General features: G+C 46.1%; 1 protein-coding gene across 2 annotated transcripts; it reads right to left on the reverse strand.

The window, feature by feature from the left end:
- Positions 1 to 78: 78 nt before the first annotated feature.
- DNAJC21 (DnaJ heat shock protein family (Hsp40) member C21) lies at positions 79 to 21,611 on the reverse strand. 2 transcript variants are annotated; one of them, XM_040420987.1, is made up of 13 exons: positions 21,452 to 21,611; positions 17,991 to 18,084; positions 17,684 to 17,807; positions 14,152 to 14,274; positions 13,281 to 13,585; positions 9,301 to 9,443; positions 7,756 to 7,843; positions 5,088 to 5,218; positions 4,985 to 5,027; positions 4,200 to 4,242; positions 3,291 to 3,448; positions 2,337 to 2,418; positions 79 to 897 (listed from the first exon to the last, which is right to left on the reverse strand). In XM_040420987.1, the coding sequence occupies exons 1-13, from the start codon at positions 21,546 to 21,548 to the stop codon at positions 730 to 732; spliced, it is 1,599 nt and encodes a 532-aa protein (XP_040276921.1). In that variant the 5' UTR covers positions 21,549 to 21,611; the 3' UTR covers positions 79 to 729. The 2 variants fall into 2 exon arrangements, with proteins under 2 accessions (XP_040276921.1, XP_040276920.1); XM_040420986.1 differs by having other exon boundaries at positions 79 to 900.
- Between the last annotated feature and the right edge of the window lie 191 nt (positions 21,612 to 21,802).

Raw genomic sequence — 21,802 nt, forward strand, 5'->3', positions numbered from 1 at the left:
AGTCACTGTGTACATACATTACATTACTTATCCTGTACTGATCCTGAGTTACATCCTGTATTATACTCCAGAGCGGCACTCACTATTCTGCTGGTGCAGTCACTGTGTACATACATTACATTACTTATCCTGTACTGATCCTGAGTTACATCCTGTATTATACTCCAGAGCTGCACTCACTATTCTGCTGGTGGCTTTATTGTGTATATAAATACACTGCCATAGAAGATACGTAAAGTATGCACACAGCTCTGGAGCATTATAGAGTAGAGGATAAGTAATGAATGCGCACAAATTGGCCACAAATTACAAAATAAATAGTGCTCATAGGTGGACATAGTGCACTGTTAAAATGCTTCTGAATTGTAGCTTTACTTAAGATATAAACCTTCATGGGCTTTTTGTATTATTGTTTGCAGCTTTTAGGGGAAAAAAAATAAATAAATAACATGTTCTCGTTACGGCTACTTTCACACTCGCGTTTGGTGCGGATCAGATTCCATGTTTTTGATGATGGGAAGGGGTGGGGGGGTGTTGTTCACGCCAGGTTCTTCCATTGGCATGGCTTCAATGACATTACCCCAAAAACTGTGCAGTAGAAAGACCAGCTTAATAAATCCCATGCATTGGTGGGTGGTCTGAGGCTTGTGCGGTAGGTTTTACGGTCCTGCACCATTCCCTGCACGCAGCGCTGCAGTCATCAGTCCAGCTCAGTTCCTCTATTTTAGGTCATTTATTTTTCCGTTTGTCCTTCTTGGATCTGGTCGCTGCCGCCGCCACGCTTGTGGGGGCGTTACTGACGGACATTGCGTGGCCCGTGTTCTTCAGGTGTGTGAACAGTTTGTTGCGAGTAGAAAACTCGGTCCCACAGGTGTTGCACTTTAGGGACTGTTCGGTCTGCTGTAAAGAAAAGCCATGTTGGATGTATGAACTGGGTTTTACAAAATGCTATATGGTTTATTAGAGGGATATTTCCTCTTTAAAGGGGTCATCCCATGACTAACGTAAAAAATAAATAAATCTGACATCATATAATACATGACAACCTCTTTCTAATAAAGCTAGAAGCAGCCCTGTACCTCACATGGATCCAGAGATCTCCCCATTCATTGCTCTGCTAGATTTATATCAAGCTGCAGCTCAGGGGGAGTGTCCTTTCTGCTGCAGCTAAGGAGGCGTGTCTCAGCTCTCCCTATCACAGCTCAGGAGGCGTGTCCACTCTGCTGCTGCTCTCTCCCTATCACAACTCAGGAAGCAGCTGTAGATTGAAACTGAGCATGTCCGACCACCTCAGTGAGCTGAACAAGGAAATAGGAAAAAATACAAACAGCAGGTGGCGCTATACAGATAAATTTTATGGACTAACTTAGTGGCTATGCTAAATTTTTCATTACATGCAATTACAAAAACCAACTCAGATCCAGGGGCTGGTTTGAAAACTGTAGATTATTTTTCGTGGGACAACCCCTTTAAAGCAGACATTTTGATTTTTAACACAACACAGCTTGCTGTCAGTGAATAAGAACACTCCTGCTTCCATGCAGAGGCTGAAATACTGATCACGGATGAGAGTTTGTTACTGTTGCACCCAGTCCAGACCATCGACATGTGAGCTAAACACATCAATTTGCCGTTGCAAAAGCTTGTGCTACAGTGTTCCAGTGCAGGAGAAATGCATCAGTCTAGAGTCCCAAATGTATAGCTCACAGTCTAAAGTGGACCCAAATGTAACAAACCCTCTGCTGCGAGAAGTATTGGCTGTCAAACGATGGATGTCCTCGTTCACTGACTGCAAACAAACAGAGGTGGAGGTTCAAAACGGTGAGAAATTGAAAAAACACAAAAGTACACATGAAATCTACAGTGTTCAAAAGATGCAGATTTTGATGCGGATTTAACCCTTTACAAAAAGAGTGTAATCCACCACCTTTCTGCAGAATGCCATAAAACCTAGGCAGTTTTAATTTCCCCCAATAGTATGTGAACAGGGTCGCGTCCACCTAGTGTGAACATGGATTTACCCATTTTATTACTGCGTATTTGCTAGAACCAAACAGAAGCACAAACCTCTTAGGCTCTGTACACATTACATGTGGTGTATGCATGGAGAAAAGCACCCCGCATATATGCTCCACGTATTCATAGGGCTCCATGCGGCCTTGCCTCCGTTTTTTGCTTTTCATGTCATGTGCGGTGCACAAGGCTTATAATTTTGTCTAGGAGTCTATGGAGGACATATGTATACAGTGGCATACATTGGGGGCCTTCCACCAAGACTGATGCAAGGCTCTTCCGTCATGTGCTCTATAGCTCCAGCGCATCAAATGTCTCATTACCTGCTCCGGGTTTTCTTGGGCTGCTGCCATCTTGGCGGCTTTCTTCAAATCTTTTGCCTTCTTCCCCTTCGGCTTTGTTGTTCTGTAAGAATTAAAAGGAATTTACGGTAGACGCACAAACAGGAGATGACAGCAGCAGGTTTAAAAAATATATATATTTTCAGGATCGTGCATCAGATCCGTGGCGGTCAGATTCCCAGCAGTCCCGCTGATCACTTGTTTGAAGTTTTTTTTTCCGTACTTGGTTGGGCACTACGGTCTCTTTATTGCCAGGCTCTGCGCTGTGCGCGGTACTACACGTAGCTCTGTCCCATTCACTAACATGAGATGGATCTGCATCGATCTGGAGTACCACGCACAGCCGCAATCAAATGTACAGCACTATTCCTGGTAAACAGTGACGGACTCAAACCCCCACAGATCTGATACTGATGGCCTAGTCCAAGAATGGACAATGCCTTTAAGGCCTCATGCACATGACCGTTGTGTGTCTTGCGGTCCGCAAATGACGGATCCGCAAAACACGGATGGCAATTTGCAGAACGGCACGGACAGCCATTGATAAAAATGCCTATTCTTGTCCGCAAAACGGAGTGCTGTCCGCATCTTTTGCGGCCCCATTGAAGTGAATGGGTCCGCATTCAGAGCCGCCAAAACTGCGGCTCGGATGCGGACCAAAACAACGGTCGTGTGCATGAGGCCTAATAGAGGGGAACCCTGTCATGAGAGGCTACAAAGAGCGTCTTTCTCAGGAGGGCTCTACGCCTCCAGGTCTTACAGGTTACAATATGCAATAATTCAAACCCCCTGCGGTGGCGCCGTAGGAAAACTGAACACTTGCAGAATATTGATCAGCCAGTGACCAGCTCATTATCAAGGAAGACTCTTAAAAAGGTGATTTCCAAAGCGGAGAGCCCCTTTTGACATCCTCTCGACTAGAAAGCTGTGACTTACGGCTGTTTCCCCTCAGTAGCGGCTGTTGTGTTGTCTGCGTCTGGTACAAGGTCCTCTTGCTGCTCCGTCACACCGTTCAGCTCTGCTTCATCCTCTGCGGGTTTGGCTGCTGGACTCGTTTCTTTATCACTCTCCACCATCAAGCTTTCATCAGACGTCTGATAGCAAAAAGAGAAAGGCATTATTACTTCCTATATTATATGTAAATGGTTATGGTAATATTAAAAAGGGACACATTTAAAGGGGGTCTCCAGCTTTATATAAAACTCAGAATACATTTTAATACTACTAATACTGAGGGCGCGTTATAAATGTATACTGCCTAGACCAGGCATCCTCAAACTGCGGCCCTCCAGCTGTTGTAAAACTACAACTCCCACAATGCCCTGCTGTAGGCTGATAGCTGTAGGCTGTTCAGGCATGCTGGGAGTTGTAGCTTTGCAACAGCTGGAGGGCCGCAGGTTGAGCATGCCTGGCCTAGACAATCCAGATAGCTGAATACGTCTGGAGTCCGGACCTGAGGGAGGATTTTTTTTTAGCTGGTTTCAGACGATCACAGGTTTGTAGAAGCTTTCAGCGAAGTCCACATGAGCCTGCTGGGTTGTACCAGGAGAAGGGACTAAGGCGAGCGTCAGTGCCCCTCTGTTCTGCAGATCAGTGGGGTCCCCAGGGGTGAACCTCCAACTGAATGCAAATTGACGGCCTCTTCTAAAGATCACTTTGATCCTAGAAATTCCATTTAAAACAGTTTGCAGTGAAACATGTCTGACGAGATGTCAGCACGTGACAAAAACTGCAATCACTTTCTGATTGTATCCCTTTGCTGGATGTCAACTACTTGTCGCCCAGTTTCCAGGGCAGATTTTAAGGGGTGAGGGGGGCTGGTGGACAACCCCCAGGAGCACATACCTTGGAAGATTTCTGCTTCTTCTTCTTTTGCTTTTTACTAAGCCTACGGGAAGAATAAAAATGCTATTAAAGTAAAACATAGAATTAAATTTTCTTAAGATTCCACCACATTATGATAATGTACCCAGTTCACATCTGATCACATCGGCATAATGGCTTCCATGATCCCGAGCTGGACAAAACCCGGCTGACAAACCGGGAGGACATCTCTGCAAGGGTCTCCATCAAAGGCTGCTGCCTCCGGGGGAGAAGTCAAATCCAGCTGCATTAGGCTACTTTCACACTTGCGTTTACATTTTCCAATATTGAGAATCTCAATACCGGAAAACAACGCTTCCGTTTTGTCTCCATTCATTGTCAATAGGGACAAAACAGAACTGAGCAGCTCCAAAATGCATTCCGTTCCGTTTGGCTGCCTTCCAATACCGGAGAGCAAACCGCAGATGGCAGCGGTTTTCTTTCCATCATGGGATGCGGAGCAAAACAGATCCGGCATCACCCACAATGAAAGTCAATGGGGACGGATCCGTTTTCTCTGACACAATAGAAAACGGATCCGTCCCCCATTGACTTTCAATAGAGTCCATGACGGATCCGTCTTGGCCATGTTAAAGATAACACAACCGGATCTGTTCATAACGGATGCAGACGGTTGTATTATCAGTAACGGAAGCGTTTTTGCTGAACCCTAGTGTGAAAGTAGCCTAAATCCACACGCAGTGAGCTCCCCCTTGTGGCGGCTTCAGGCAGCCAATGCTATCACATAGTATAAAACATGTGTTTACTTAGGTTTTAAGGTTTCCTCTAGATTCTCCTCCTCTTCCTCGTCTTCTCCCTCCACTACACCGTCTTCTCCCTCCACTACACCGTCTTCTCCCTCCACTACACCGTCTTCTCCCTCCACTACACCGTTCTCTTCTCCAACAGAGGTGCTGAACTCTTCCTCCTCTGCCTCCAGCTGCTGCCGCAGCAGGACGACCATCTCCCGGTGTTTTTTAGACTTTTCATGATTCCTCATCCTGGTTTATAAAAGAAAAACATGAATGTGACATCCACGTGCATTCATCTTGTGGTATGCTATAGATATATACTACGCATTTCTTTCTCCAAACAAAGGTACAAGCCTTGCAGGAATCCATGAGATTATTAAGACTTTTATTTTTAACCCCCTTGATATCTGCTGCACATTTATGGCAAGTCAGCCATTTAGATTTTTTTCTATTACGGTGTTTATAATATTATTTTAATATTTTCCGGTTGGGCCATTTTGGCATGCAGCAATACCAACGATGTGTATTTTAGTATTGAGTAGTTGTCTTCATGGGAAGATTCAAGTCAATCAATTGGTCACAGTTTGGGCGAATCAATGGATGTCGTATATCTGGACTTCTCCAAAGCATTTGACACTGTACCACATGAAAGGTTAGTACATAAAATGAGAATGCTCAGACTGCGAGAAAACGTCTGTATTGACTCAGAGCCCTCTCTGTGGGCACCAACACCCTGGAAAAAGCCTATGGTGTTACCAATATGCCTTAGACTTTTCCTGCCATTCAGCAGCGCAGGGCGCACTATGAACAGCACAGGCAGCGCACTGAATGTAGGCAGGCTATTGTAGATAAATGATAAAGTACATGGAAGATATACTATATTGGACTGTAGTATTCAAGGTAAATTGCTGTGTTGGCACTTTGCGATAAATAAGTGGGTTTATGTTGCAGTTTGGGCACTCGGTCTGTAAAAGGTTCGCCATCAGTGGATTAGAGGCTTGGGCAGATAAGGTTTAACACTGACAAATGTAAGGTTATGCACATGGGAAGGAATAATGCAAGTCACCCGTACATACTAAATGGTAAAACACTCGGTAACACTGACATGGAAAAGGACCTAGGAATTTTAATAAACAGCAAACTAAGCTGCAAAAACCAGTGTCAGGCAGCTGCTGCCAAGGCCAATAAGATAATGGGTTGCATCAAAAGGGGCATAGATGCCCGTGATGAGAACATAGTCCTACCACTTTACAAACCAAAGAGGGTCCAGAGGAGGGCAACTAAAGTAATAACTGGAATGGGGGGGGGGGGGGGGGGGGCTACAGTACACAACTGCTGCGTCGTCCTGAATGGGAGGGTGGGTGACTTGCGCAGCTTGCCGCTTCGCCATCCTGGGGGAATGGTGGTGGCCGGGCAGGATGGGGGGGGGGGGGGGGGGGGGTGGACAGACGGCCATCCTGAACAGGGCAGATTGGGTTGGGGGCATGTTCCCCACATTAACCACTTAAGCATTAGGCCGTTGCCAGAAGGAGACCGCGGCATGGAAGAGGTTAAACAGCTGTTTCAAGCAGAGTGTCAGCTGTATGTTACAGCTGACACTCTGCCATCCTGAAGGAGGGGGGGGGGGGGATTTCTAGGGAGAGACACTGCGCGCTCCTGTGTGGAGCCAGGAGGATTCTCTGTAAACTCACTGAGAGCAGCCTGCTGGGCATAGGAAGCACGGAAAAAGATAGATAAATAGAACCAATTGGAGAAATGATTTTCTCCACAAAATAAATTAGTATAATTTTTTTATTTATTTTTTTAAACAAAAGGTGTCTATATCCATTAATGGGCAGTTTACTATGGGAAGCGTTGACGAGGCCCAAGGTTGTCATAACAACTGATCCACACCCTACTATTTCGACACAGGGCAGGGTTGCCAACCAGAGTTTATTTTTTCTGGACAACTTGTCCCAAAATTACGGACAACCAACAACCATAATGAATAACGAAGATTATAAGTAATACGTTTACAGCTCAATATACTGATAAGAACCCATTACCAGCATTTACTGTGAGCTGTAAAATGATAATTACCACCAAAATAACCCAGCCAAGACGCACCAGCCTAAAAAAGAAAAATCTATAAAAAAAAAATCACGGACACAGGAGAAAATGTCACATTTTTACAGACTGTCAAGAAATTTCTGTACGGTTGGCAATCCTGACGCAGCAGGATGACTGCAAGATACAGCGGGCCCCCCCACTCTCTGTCTAAACCAGGGGTCAGCAACCTCCGGCGCTCCAGCTGTTGCAAAACTACAATTCCCAGCATGCTCCATTCATTTCTGTGAGAGTTCTGAGAAGAGCAGAGGAAGTATGCATGCTGGGAGTTGTAGTTTTAAAACATCTGGACTGCCGGAGGTTGCCTACCCCTGGTCTAAACACTCAGATGCCATGGTCACTAAGGGCCACAACATCTGAGGGGTCAAACGACCAGGACTAGAGGCATCATCGACCCTGGTCACTGCAGGTGGGTGTATAACACGGATGGTGCCTGCTTTGTATGGAGTGGGCTCAGCTCCTGATCTGTGCTCACCTTCCTCCATTATGCTGTAAATATATGCCAAATGTCGGTAAGGGGTTAAAGAGCTTGTCCATTATAAACCTAATTTAAAGTTACAGACTTTTCCACCAAACTTTTGCCAAATTTGAGTTTCGCCCCAATCAAAAGTGATTGATTCTCAAATCATTTTATGGATACAGGTTTCTCTCATTTCTACATGAGGCAAGGGTATACTCACGATTTTTCGGACTGGCACACCTTGTCACATGCCGGACAATAAAGGTCGTCGTACAGTAATTCTTCATCTATCTCATCGCTGGCTCGTCCTGTTGGGGGAAAGAGAATGGAATAAGGTTGATCTATCAGAAAATAGTAATAAGTGACTGTCAGCCACATGCAGCTCAGTCCCAATAACTTTCAATTGTCATTGTAATACCAGGTACAGCCACTACCAAATGTATGGCGCTGTGATTCTGCAAACAATGATCAGGCAGGCCTTTCAAATGAGCTGTTGTAGGCTCCATTCACACGTCCGCAAATGGGTCCGCATCCGTTCCGCAAATTTGCGGAACGGGTGCGGACCCATTCATTCTCTATGGGGACGGAATGGATGCGGACAGCATACAGTGTGCTGTCCGCATCCACATTTGCGGAGCGCGGCCCCGATCTTCGGGTCCGCAGCTCCGCAAAAGATAGAACATGTCCTATTCTTGTCCGCAGCTGCGGACAAGAATAGGCATTTCTATAGGGGTGCCGGGCGGGTGTGTTGCGGATACGCAATTTGCGGGTCCGCAACACACCACGGATGTGTGAATGGAGCCTAAGGGTACTTTCACACTTGCGTTTTTCTTTTCCGGCATAGAGTTCCATCACAGGGGCTCTATACCGGAAAAGAACTGATCAGTTTTATCCCCATGCATTCTGAATGGAGAGTAATCTGTTCAGTTTGTATCAGGATGTCTTTAGTTCAGTCATTTTGACTGATCAGGCAAAAGAGAAAACCGCAACATGCTACGGTTTTATCTCCGGTGAAAAAAAACTGAAGACTTGCCTGAATGCCGGATCCGTCCTTCCGGTCTGCGCATGCGCAGACTGAAAAAATGGTGAAAAAAATAAATGCCGGATCTGTTTTGCCGGATGACACCGGAAAGACGGATCAGGCATTTCAATGCATTTTTTTGACTGATCAGGCATTTTTAAGACTGATCAGGATCCTGATCAGTCTTACAAATGCCTTCAGTTGGCATACGTTTTGCCTGATCCGGCAGGCAGTTCCGGCGACGGAACTGCTTGCCGGATCTCTCTGCCGCAAGTGTGAAAGTAGCCTAAGAAATAACTGGAGCTGAACCTATGCCATCAAATAGTCAAGGCCTATGCTGAGGACTGGTGCTCTGGTAATGTTCTTAGTAGGGACTAGGGATGAGCGAATCGACTTCGGATGAAACATCCGAAGTCGATTTGCCTAAAACTTCGTTCTAATACTGAACGGAGCAGAAGCTCCGTACAGTATTAGAATGTATTGGCTCCAATGAGCCGAACCGAGTTCCGGAAATGTTTTTTTTTACAGTACAAATTAATTTATGAAGTTATTGGGCAAAGCAATAACTTCGGCTCATCGGAGCCAATACATTCTAATACTGTACGGAGCTCCTGCTCCGTACAGTATTAGAACAAAGTTTTATGCGAATCGACTTTGGATGTTTCATCTGAAGTCGATTGGCTCATCCCTAGTAGGGACCTTCGCACTGTTTTGAACCCTCAGCCGAATGACTGCGTTCATTACCATCTTGCTGATCTTCTGCCTCCTCTTCATCGTCCTCCGAGCCGTCTCCAAACTCCTTGTCGTACTGAGCCTCCATCTGCTGCAGCTCCTTCTCCAGCTGAGACATGGCCATCCAGCTCTGCTCCTTGTACTGCTCGGCCAGCCTGCAACACACATGGTACAGATCAGGAACACAAGAAACAGGCAGAATAAGCCTTTTAAGAGACCTATCCCATTTATGCCATGCTTAAACATCCCATGGAGTCCACACAGTAAATCTGCACCGCAGTCACAACAACCACCAGCCACGTACAAGTCCAATGTAGAAATATTTTAGAACAAGATTTACTTGCTTATCTGGTCATTTACTATAATCCATTATATAAAATCCCTTATTACTGCACATGTACCATCAGAAAAGACCTACTTACACAAAGGTTAGAATGAACATCAGGACAAATGCTGCCCGTAAGCATGGAGGTCTTCTCAAAAAGGAAAGCTGCTCTATCTTCCCCTCTCCCAGCAGGAACTCCCAGTACAACTGACAAACTTTTCTATACAAGCAGTAACAGGGAATATTTGTACATTTCCTAAATCTGGACAATTCTACTTTCGGTTCCATTCGCACTGCCCTAACCTTCATGTCACAGGAACAGAAAAACAGAACGAAAGACGGATCTGTCATATGACACTAGTGACACTGGCTATAAAGGGCTACTTGGGGTTTCAGTCGCGGTGTCCGCGTTCTTACCGCTGAATACACTGCTAGTTTGTCCAGCATTTTTGATGAAATCTGCAATTTAGAGGGCTCCTAAACCATGATTAAGGGTCCATTCACAAGTCCGCAATTTTGTTCTGCATTTTGCGGAACGGAATTGCGGACCCATTCATTGCTATGAGGCAGCACCATGTGCTGCCCGGACACGGGATTGCGGACCCGTTTTTGTATTTTGAAATATGATATATGAGTATAATGTGTCATCTTTATTTGCTATATTGTAACAATTCCCAGTGAAACATTTGAGGCTGATGCCCTCAATTGAAGCAGAAGAGCGGAGGCGCGGGCAGTGTTCGGAACTGAGGGCATCAGCCTAAAATGTTTTACTGGGCATGCGCCGAGCCCAGTGACGGTTTCATCCTCTGCTGGAAGAAAAGGAGAAGAAGCGCGGCAAGATTTGTCAGCGACGCTGAAAGCAAGGGTGGGTGGGGTTATCTGCTGTTAGTGATATGGGGGGGACAACGGCGCTGCTGGGGGCGTAGAGTATGAGCCGAGGAGAGGCGTGCTTAGGCGGGCCTGGGCACTCAATGGGAGCGTTCCTGGGCACCTTTGAACAAAAATAACGCCTCTCTGGGCACCTTATTGGTTCATTTGCATAAGGAATAAAGTGGATTTTTTCAAGATAGAAACCAAGCAGCAAGGAAAGAAAAGCACATCTGGAAAGGAGGTAGTAAGTTCTGCAAGACAATAGTTTTAGTTTAATGGTGATGATTCTGGTGACAGATTTCCTTTAAGATCAGTGAGGACCCGTCCCTCTGGAATCTCTACTAAACCTAAAACCAAAGGGGGCCCCTCTCTCCCCATGACAAGTTTGAGGGGTTTCTGAGTATAGTGAGGGCCCCCTACACCTGCCATTTTAGAACTCCTATTACACCCCGACAGAGGCAGGGCTTAATAGAATAATAGCAAAGCACCCTACGCTACAATACAGAAATATTACAATGTATTGTACAAGCAATCAAATGAACGCATTTCAAGTTCCCTGAGGACACCTAAAAAATAAAATCAAAAATAATAATAAAATAAACCAAAATGATAAAATATTTCATACTATAAAAACAAAACTTTTTCCATTATCAAATAAAACAATAAAAAAATGAAACCTTATCAGCACTGCTGCATCTGAACATGTCTGAAATATTAAAATATAACGTCATTTATTCGCAGACACACAGAATTAAGTTAAGTTTTCTCCTTACAGCTGTAAAAAAAAAAATATATATATATATATATATATATAGAAAAGGCGGAACTACATTTTTTTGCCAATTCCAAACCATAAGAAAAATAAAAAAATATAAATATTTTTCAAGTTTTGAAATACATTATAAAGGAACATTTTAAGGGCTCTTTCACACGAGAGGATGCCGTGCGGGTAATCCAATACGTGAAAGAGCCAAGCCCCGCTCCGGACAGCAGATTGATAATACTCAGTTCCTCTCTGATCTTTTTACTACAAAATCACAGAGAAATAAAGTTGTCACCGTGATTTTGTAGTAAAAAGATCACAGAGAGGCACGGAGTATTACCAGTCATGTTAATGCTCCGCGTCTCTGCTCTCCGGAACGGGGCTTGGCCCTCTTTCACGCAGCGGATTATCCACACAGTATCCGCTCGTGTGAAAGAGCCCTAAGGGGTTGTCCTCCCTAGAAGCTGACAGCCCAATGCTCCTAATGCGTGCCTCATTAACTCCTTGGATACTGGAGTTTTTTTGCTTTCGCGTTTTCATTTTTCTTCCCGGAGCCATAACTTTTTTACTTTTCCATTTACATAGCGGTATGAGGGCTTGTTTTTTTTGCGGGATAAGTTGTACTTTGTAAAGCCACTATTTAATATGGCATACAATGTAGTGGGAAGGCGGGGGGGAAAAAAAAAGTCTAAATAGGGTGGAATTGGAAATTCCTGGCAATTCTGCTAGCTTTATGGGTTTTTTGTCCCTACAGCGTTCCTTATGCGGAAGAAAAAAACTTAGAATTTTTTTATTTTTTTATTTATTTCTTACAATCGCCCTATTCTGACCCCCATAATTTTTTTTATAGTTATATCTACTGAGCTGTGTTGGGGCTCATATTTTTCGTGGGACAATTTGTAATTTTTACTGATACCATTTTGGCGCATGTGTGACTTTTTGATCACATTTTACACCCTTCCCCCCCCCCCCCCCCCCCCCCCCCCGAGGGTTCCGTTCTGCTGGCCATACACTTGTATTATGATGGCATGCAAAACAGAATGCCTCTAAAAAGGCACTGAATTACGTTATGGATTCCCTGAGAACAGAATCCATTACACAAAACCCGAACCTGCGGACCTGTCAGGTCCGTTCAACTCTACTCATCACATATTTATATATATTTATTTTTTGTATTGTATATGTATTTATTTTTTTATTCTAGGGAAAGGGAGGGCGATTTAAGTTTTTATATTTTTTTGTTATATTTTTAACTTTTTTTTTTTTCTTTTTCAAACCTCTCTAGGAGGCTTCGAAACTGACTAATCAGATTTATTTAGCTTACATTAGTTTCCATAGAACTACAGTATACGTGGAAATTGCTGTTATCCAATGTTGACGTCGCACGGGGAGCCGCTCTTAACTTGGAAGCGTGCACTTCCTTGTTTTTCGCCATTTGCGACCACGGCATCTAAAAAAGGGTTAAATGCCTTTGATCAGCATTATTGCCAGCGGCAGACATGAGCCGCTGGCCTCTGCTGTCTGAAGGGGGCCCCCATGTTTAAAGACCTTCCTAGTGCCGCACATGTATGACGCTGGGTGTCTAAGGGGTTAAGAAGTAAATAAAATAAAGCACATTGCCACCATGCTCGTGCCGCTACCCCTATGCTGGCCACTTCTAGTCCCCGCTGGACCAGGAGGTGGCTTGTCCCATGATCGCTACGGCCAATCACAGGCAGTCACGGGACCAAATCCCCTTTAAATGGCGCTGTTAAAAAAAAAAATATATATATATATATATATATATATATACACACACAACTTGCCCTGCAATAAACATAAGCCCTCACATGACAATGACAATTTCTATGGTTCTTGGAAGAAGGGGAAGAAAAATAGAAGCCACTGCTGTCAAATTTTGGTTGGGAATGAATGGTGGCAGAAGTCCAAGTCTACAGAATCCTATCTAGGACTCGGTAGGCTAAACACAGAAGAATAAGGGCTGTAATGCAGGGGGTAGATGAGTGGGGGCGCTGGTCTTCTCACCAAACTTACTTAGCATTCTGCAGCTTCTGTTGTCTTCGGAGCTCTTCCACCTTCTTGGCTTTCTCTGCGTTTTGCTCCTCTAGCTGTTTCCTATGGGCTTGTACCCTCTTGTCTCTTTTCCTGATGAAGGCCACCAGCTCCCGGACAAGCTCATTGCGCTCTTTTCGGGCTTTGTCCCGTGTTTTCTTGTTCTCCTTCTCCATGGCTCTCTTCTCCCATCGGTTGGAGGCTTGCCTCGTGTCGTACTCTTCTTTCCAAGCAAAGTTCTTCCCTGTACAGAAGCTCTGCCAGTAGGCGTAGAACGGGTGCACCACCTGCAGCAGGACATACGGTGAATATAACTGACCCCATGCCAGGACGCCAAAGCTTTTTTTAGACTACTTATAAAACACTGGTCCTTGATCCCTTTTTTAATTTTTTTGATAACTACTCTTCTACAGCTTCTAATACCAGAATCTCAGCTTGCGGTCACCAAGAGCAGCTATGTGAACAACTAGGTGTACGGCTCTATCTTCCCCTCTCACAGCAGGAATTCCCAGTAAAAAAACTTAAATGTTCTTTACATTTTTGTTTCCTACCAGCACCACATGAATAAAAAGCCATATGCAGTAGCCTCAGCCACAACATAGAAAGGTCAGAGCAGTTTCCCAAACCTGTCCTTAAGAAACCCTTTGGGATCATTTCGTTACGACTCCCGTCCATATGCCCTATTAAAGCGTATCAACATCATAGAGGGGGTTCCCACTTGGGACCACCCTGCAAACAGTGGCTCTTGATTTGGCTGACTGAGCACCCTCACTTGACTGGCTGGCAGGTCATACTACATTTCCACTGCAGCTCATCATCTGGGGGTTTAAGAAGGCAGAGGGGTATAGCGTACCGTGTCATAATCACTCCGAGAGTCTCCAAACGTTGGGTATTCCTCGCCGTCATCGTTTATCTTGCTATCCAGTTCTTCCTTCACAATCAGGTCAAAGACATGTCGGTAGACGGCGTAGAAGCCCTGGAACATAAGAGCATGACATGGTAAGTGACTTACACCGTGATGGCCCAGAATATCACATGGCTGCAGCATTAAAGGGTAGTCACATCTTGGGCCTATCCACCAGTATATCTACAATGCTGTGGGTCTCAGAGAAGGTTCAAAGTGAATGACTTTTCCCCACTAAAATCAATGGAGAGGTGCTGCTTGTGTGACGCCTTCCATATTCAGACATCTCTCTGTTGATTTCAATAATACTCAGAAACAAACACAGTCAGTGGGACCCCCTGTTTGCCTCATAGGTGCAGGATGCGATTGCCCATTTCACCCCTTCCTCATCAGCACCGTAAATGTACGGCACTGGCCGGGTCTTTAAATATGGCACCTGCTCTAGGGCGGAGCGGGCACAACAGCTGCCGTGTTTCTGTTTCACACAGCAGAGGCACAGGGCTAATGTCAGTGACAAGCGAGAACGCCAATCGCAGACATTTAACCCCTCAGTTGCCGTGGTCAATTGTGAACACAGCATCTGAGGCTGCGCTCCTTGGGGCCCGAACGGCTCCCCAGATGCAGTGATCTGGGGAGCAGTTCATTCCTTCAGAGGGACCAAGGCGATCACAGCAGTAGTTCCTATGGAGGCCTGCAGGTGTCAGGGCTACATAGGAACATATGGCAACTCCCATAGGCTGCAATGGTAATTAAGTCTTTAGGACAAGTGATCTAAAAATCACTTGTTCAAGTCCTCTAAGGCAGTGGTCGCCAAGCTTTTTTGCACCAAGGACCAGTTTCATGCAAGACAATTTTCCCAGGGACCGGGTGGGGCTTAGGGGGTGCTGGTCGGCGCTGACTGATTCACGCGCATAAGAAAACACAAGGTGCATATTAAAATATATAACGATGGGGCTAATGGCATCAGGTACATGCTGGAGTAACTTCCTGTTAATATGAGGCACATCGTTTTTTCAATTTGGACCTGCATGTGCCTCACATTAATAGTAACTAACCTCATCATGTGTACCTCACATTAATGGTTAACCCAATGTTGCCCATTATTAGATGAGGTGCTTGGGGGCCACTTACTTTTATTGTGAGGTACATGGGGTACTAATGTAATAGCACCATGTACCTCAGATTAATAATAGGCGACCCCATCTTCTCAAATTATGGCTACTGGCAACATTGCGGTTAATGAGTCACATTAACCCCAAATCTTGCTGGCTGCCTGATACATGTTTTTTGCCTGCCTTTATTTTGAGGAAGGCCAATAATCTTGCAGTGTGTGGGTACCTGCACTTTTCAGGGCACTAATGGCTGGGGACTGGAGAACACAAGACTCAAAAGGAGGAGGAGGAGGAGGAGGAGGAGGAGGCGGCCGCTTCTGCCGTTCGCCAAGCACAGGCTGAGACGGCGCAGCGGTAAACCCTCCCCCGTCCCTCCTCCTACTTTAATATTAGACACACATTCATTGGTGGCAGTGGTGCGGCGCCTCAGCGCCCGCTCATTGTATTGGGCTCTGCGGCGGCCGCGTCATGGGAGGGAGGGATTCCCTCTCCCCTTCTCCTGATGTGCGTGCCTGGCGTCTGCGCCCCTCTCTCCTCTGCGGCCCAACAAACTATCCAAAATGGTATCAATAAAAACTACAGATCGCAAAAATAAAAAAAAAGACCCTCCACACAGCTACGCAACTATAAAAGTTATGGGGGTTAGAATATGGCATTGAAAACCCCCAATTTTTTTTTTCATTATTAAAACACAAGAAAAACTATTTAAATGTGGTATTGCTGTAATGGTACTGACCCAGGGAATGAAGGGAACGGATAAGTTTTACTGCATAGGGAACGCTGTAAAAACGAAACCATAAGGCCCCTTTCACACGGGCGAGATTTCTGCGTGGATGCATTGCGTGAGGTGAACGCATTGCACCCGCACTGAATACCGACCCATTCATTTCTATGGGGCTGTGCACATGAGCGGTGATTTTCACGCATCACTTGTGCGCTGCGTGAAAATCGCAGCATGCTCCTCTTTGTGTGCGTTTTTCACGTAACGCAGCCCCATAGAAATGAATAGGGCTGCGTGAAAATCGCAAGCATCCGCAAGCAAGTGCGGATGCGGTGCAATTTTCACGCACGGTTTCTAGGAGACGATCGGGATGGGGACCCGATCATTATTATTTTCCCTTATAACATGGTTATAAATGGAAAATAATAGCATTCTGAATACAGAATGCATAGTACAATAGCGCTGGAGGGGTTAAAAAAATAATAATAATTTAACTCACCTTAATCCACTTGTTCGCGCAGCCGGCTTCTCTTCTGTCTTCTTTTGTGAGGAATAGGACCTTTGATGACGTCACTACGTTCATCACATGGTCCGTAACATGATCCATCACCATGGTAAAAAGATCATGTGATGGACCATGTGATGAACGTAGTGATGTCATCAAAGGTCCTATTGCTCACAGATGAAGACAGAAGAGATGCCGGCTGCGCGAACAAGTGGATTAAGGTGAGTTAAATTATTATTATTATTTTTTTTTTTTTAACCCCTCCAGCCCTATTGTACTATGCATTCTGTATTCAGAATGCTATTATTTTCCCTTATAACCATGTTATAAGGGGAAATAATACAATCTACGCAACCTTGAACCCAAACCTGAACTTCTGTGAAGAAGTTCGGGTCTGGGTACCACATTCAGTTTTTTATCACGCGCGTGCAAAACGCATTGCACCTGCGCGATAAAAACTGAACAACGGAAGGCAATCGCAGTCAAAACTGACTACAATTGCGTACCTACTCGCGCAGGTTTGCCGCAATGCACCGGGACACATCCAGACAATTTTTTTCCCGCTACCCACTATCATATTAAATGGTGCCATCAGAAAGTACTTGTCCAACCAAAAAATTTTTTTTAAAAATGGCTCCAAGAAGGCAATTAAAAACAAAAATCGCCCAGGGCTGGAAGTGTTAAAGTTGTGGCCAAACCCCCGTCCCCCTAGAGATCACCAGATACAGAACTAGGAAAACACAGAGAGAAAACGGATATAATGCGCTTACAATACAGACAGATTTAGATCCTTATCTTCTGTATACGTCAATCACGTGTATGAATAGGTGCTGCAGCCTTAAAGGGGGTGTCAAGTTAATAAGACCCAATTCCATATCCCCTAGCAGTGAATTTTGGGTTCCTAATTTCTTGTACAACGCAAAGAGCAACTACAAAGAGCGTCTCTCACTCTGGAGGACCTGTCCTCTCCTGCATTACACAGACAGCCCACAGATAAGAATGGACACTGTGTAATACTTAATTTGCCCTGCAGAGGCGCTGCAGGGAAACTGAAGACTTACTACCAAGTTTCCGCACAGATCACAGCTGATTTTTTGGGGACCCTTCTATAAAGAGCAATTTCCATCTTGCGCATAGCCTCACCTTCTTATCATCTCCATAACCGGAGTAACAGGTGACTGTGAAATACTGGACCAGATCCAAGCTGTCGTCCTGGTACTCGCCGCCCACGCCGCCCTTCAGCAGAGCGTCTCTGTGGTTATCATACCTGCGGAACATACAGTAAGAAGCGGTGACCTCCCTGTGATCCTTCTAAGGTGGTGGCCCCCTCTCTGCACAGGACGAGGAGTCCCCCGCATTTTTAGGATTTTATTTCGATGCTAGCAAACATGGCTACACTGAATGGTAGACCTGAGTAGTGCTGGCATAGCAGAGCCGACAGATCACTTACCAAGCCCTCTCCTGGGGATCGCTGATCACATCGTAGGCCGCCTGGATCAGTTTGAACTGCTCTGACGCTTCCTCTGCGTTGTCCAAGTTTTTATCTGTAAGAGAAGGTGACGGCGCTCGGAATTATGGGATATATTACACATGACCAAATTCAACGCAGTGATGTCACCGGGCGCGGCTGCTAATGGGGTGATGTCACCATGACAACAGAACAGACCCGGCAATCAGCTGGTGAGCGAAGATACTGGGGGGTCAGCAGCGGCCAACACTAATATTATATGCCCCCTCGATACCCCCACGTATTGGGGTATTGAGGGGGCGAGGCATCGAGAGGGCTGACCATGTAGAGAGTGGGGTATCGAGAGGGCTGACCATGTAGAGAGTGGGGTATCAAGGGGGCTGACCATGTAGAGAGTGGGGTATCAAGGGGGCTGACCATGTAGAGAGTGGGGTATCGAGAGGGCTGACCATGTAGAGAGTGGGGTATCGAGAGGGCGAGGCATCGAGGGGGCTGACCATGATGAGCTGTGGGCCAAAGGACCTGTGGTGAAGTCCGATCACATGCTCCATCACCGTGGTGATGGACCATGTGATTGGAGCATGTGATCTGACGTCACCACAGGTCCTAGCCGGTAGTTCATCATTAAAGAAGTAAAGAAGAGACGGGAACTACACGATCAAGAGGAGAAGGCGAGTTAATTATTTTATTTATTTTAACCCTCAATTGACCACCTACTAAGCATTCTGTATTCAGAATGCTATTATTTTCCCTTATAAACCATGTTATTAGGGAAAATAATAAAATCTACACTACAACTAACCCAAACCTGAACTTCTGTGAAGAAGTTCGGGTCTGGGTACCACAGTCGGTTTTTTTATCACACGCGTGCAAAACACATTGCACCCGCGCGATAAAAACTGAACATCGGAACGCAATCGCAGTCAAAACTGACTGCAATTGGGTACCTACTCCCGCGGGTTTGCCGCAATACACCGGGACGCATCCAGACCTAATCTGGACACGCCCGTGTGAACCCAGCCTAAGGCCCCTTTCACACGGGCGAGTAATCCGCGCGGATGCGATGTGTGAGGTGAACGCATTGCACCCGCACCGAATACCGACCCATTCATTTCTATGGGGCTGAGCACATGAGCGGTGATTTTCATGCATCACTTGTGCGTTGCGTGAAAATCGCAGCATGCTAGGCCCCATTGAAGTGAATGGGGCTGCGTGAAAATCGCAAGCAAGTGCGGATGCGGTGCGATTTTCACGCACGGTTGCTAGGATGACGATCGGGATGGGGACCCGATCATTATTATTTCCCCTTATAACATGGTTATAAGGGAAAATAATAGCATTCTGAATACAGAATGCATAGTAAAACAGCGCTGGAGGGGTTAAAAAATAAATAAAATTTAACTCCCCTTAGTCCACTTGATCGCGGCCCGGCATCTCCTTCTGTCTCCTTTGTTGAATAGGACCTGTGGTGAGCATTAAAGGGTTTCTGTCACCCCACAAAACTCATTTTTTTTTTTTTGGATAGTTAGATTCAGTAGAAGGGCGTCTACTTGCTGGTAGCCGCAGCAGCAATCCGCCCCCTCGCCGTGTTGATTGACAGGGCCAGCCGTGATCTCCTCCTCTGGCCGGCCCTGTCAGGAATTCAAAAATCGCGCGCCTCTGGTCATTCGGCGCAGGCGCTCTGAGATGAGGAGGCTCGTCTCCTCAGTGCGCCTGCGCCGATGAAGTCTTCTCTTTCGGTGATGTCATCGGCGCAGGCGCACTGAGGAGACGAGCCTCCTCATCTCAGAGCGCCTGCGCCGAATGACCAGAGGCGCGCGATTTTTGAATTACTGACAAGGCCGGCCGGAGGAGGAGATCACGGCTGGCCCTGTCAATCAACACGGCGAGGGGGCGGATTTCTGCTGCGGCTACCAGCAAGTAGACGCCCTACTTGCTGGTAGAGCCCTCATTTACATATTATAAAACTTCGTTTTATAAAGAATCGGCCGCATGAAAGTAAGTAAGACTATTATATTCTCCTATATCGCCCTATAAAGGAATCTAACTATCCAAAAAAAAATATATGAGTTTTGTGGGGTGACAGAAACCCTTTCATTACAGGACCTTTGATGACGTCACTCCGGTCATCACATGGTACGTCACATGATCTTTTACCATGGTGACGTACCATGTGATGACCGGAGTGACGTCATCAAAGGTCCTTTACCCAGGTCCTGAAGAAAGAATACAGAAGGAGATGCCGGGCTGCGCTATCAAGTGGACTAAGGTGAGTTAAATTATTATTTTTATTTTTTTTAACCCCTCCAGTGCTATTGTACTATGTATTCTGTATTCAGAATGCTATTATTTTCCCTTATAACCATGTTATAAGGGAAAATAATACAATCTACAGAACACCGATCCCAAACCTGAACTTCTGTGAAGAAGTTCGGGTTTGGGTACCAAACATGCCGATTTTTCTCACGCGAGTGCAAAACGCATTACAATGTTTTGCACTCGCGCATAAAAATCGCGGGTGTTCCCGCAACGTCCGTGTGAAAGAGGCCTAAAGGTTTTCTGCCGCCCTCAGTATCTAATCGGTGCACAGAGCCGTCCATTGCATAGTGGCTGTGCCTGGTATTGCAGTTCTAGAGGACCTGACATTACAATCTAAGTACCTTGCGGTGTAGGGCATGTTGAGGAGATGCCCCGTTCCCCGCTGTGCCCCCCGTTCTGGTTTCCCGCCCTGACTGCTAATCCATACCATCGGTACAGGGAGGAGGAGACGGATGTGTTTCTCAGGGGGCCAGTGCAGCACATACAGACTGTAACAGCCATGAAGGTGACAACTCCTAATGTGTCAGAAACCTGCTCAGCGCAGTTGTCGCTTCCTCAGCAGTCAGTCTGTGGGGATCAGTCGCAGCCGATGAGGCACAGAGCGTCACTAGCGCCTCTTCATTCTAGTGACATGGGGGGCACAAGGGTCGGACCCCCATTGGTCAGATCTTCGCTGCACGCCACCGATGCCTCTAGAGACGTAACCTACTTAAAGGGACTGACTGACAATCATCAAAACCCCCGGGAATCTGATCCAGGGAGAAAAAGATTAACGTCTCTGACATTTACCTTGTAAATTGTGCACCGGTGTCCGCTGATCGCTGCTATGTTTACATCGCATCAAAATCACATGACTGCAGCGGCCAATAACAGCTGCTGATGATGATGTCACTATGGACAAGTGTCAAAACAGCCAGCAGAAATCACCTGACACGGTCACATGGCACCAGGACGGACAGATCGCAGTGAGGGGGCGGCAGAAACTGTTATTTATTTTAGGACATTTTAAAATTAACCAAACATATCATTACAATAACATACACTGTATAATGGAGTTCCCCTTTAAGGAATCTTAAAATGCCCTTTAAGGGGGACATGGAAACCGACAGCCCCATAAGCCTCACCTGGATGCCACCTGAGGGCCAGCTTCCTGTACGCCTTCTTCAGGTCATCGTCAGTGCAGTCCCTGCGGACCCCGAGCACCTCGTAGTGACACCGCATAGCCCTGACAACTTGCCGGCTGACCCCCCTAATACACACGCGTGCCTCTAACCCGGAACTGCTAAGCCGTAGCTCCGCCCACTCGCTCTCACCAGGGTAACCAGTTCTGCATTGTCCCACAATGCAGCGCGCGGGGTTCTGTGCGCATGCGCGCCTGTCGTTGAACAAGAACGTCCCGAGGGGGAAAACGGCGTGTTCCGTGAGTGTCCTAACATCAGGCGCCATGTTTGATGCGCCCGATTGCGGTTATTTCT

The sequence above is a fragment of the Bufo bufo genome, chromosome 2 (genome assembly GCF_905171765.1).
Source record: "Bufo bufo chromosome 2, aBufBuf1.1, whole genome shotgun sequence".
Classification (NCBI taxonomy): Eukaryota; Metazoa; Chordata; class Amphibia; order Anura; family Bufonidae; genus Bufo; species Bufo bufo.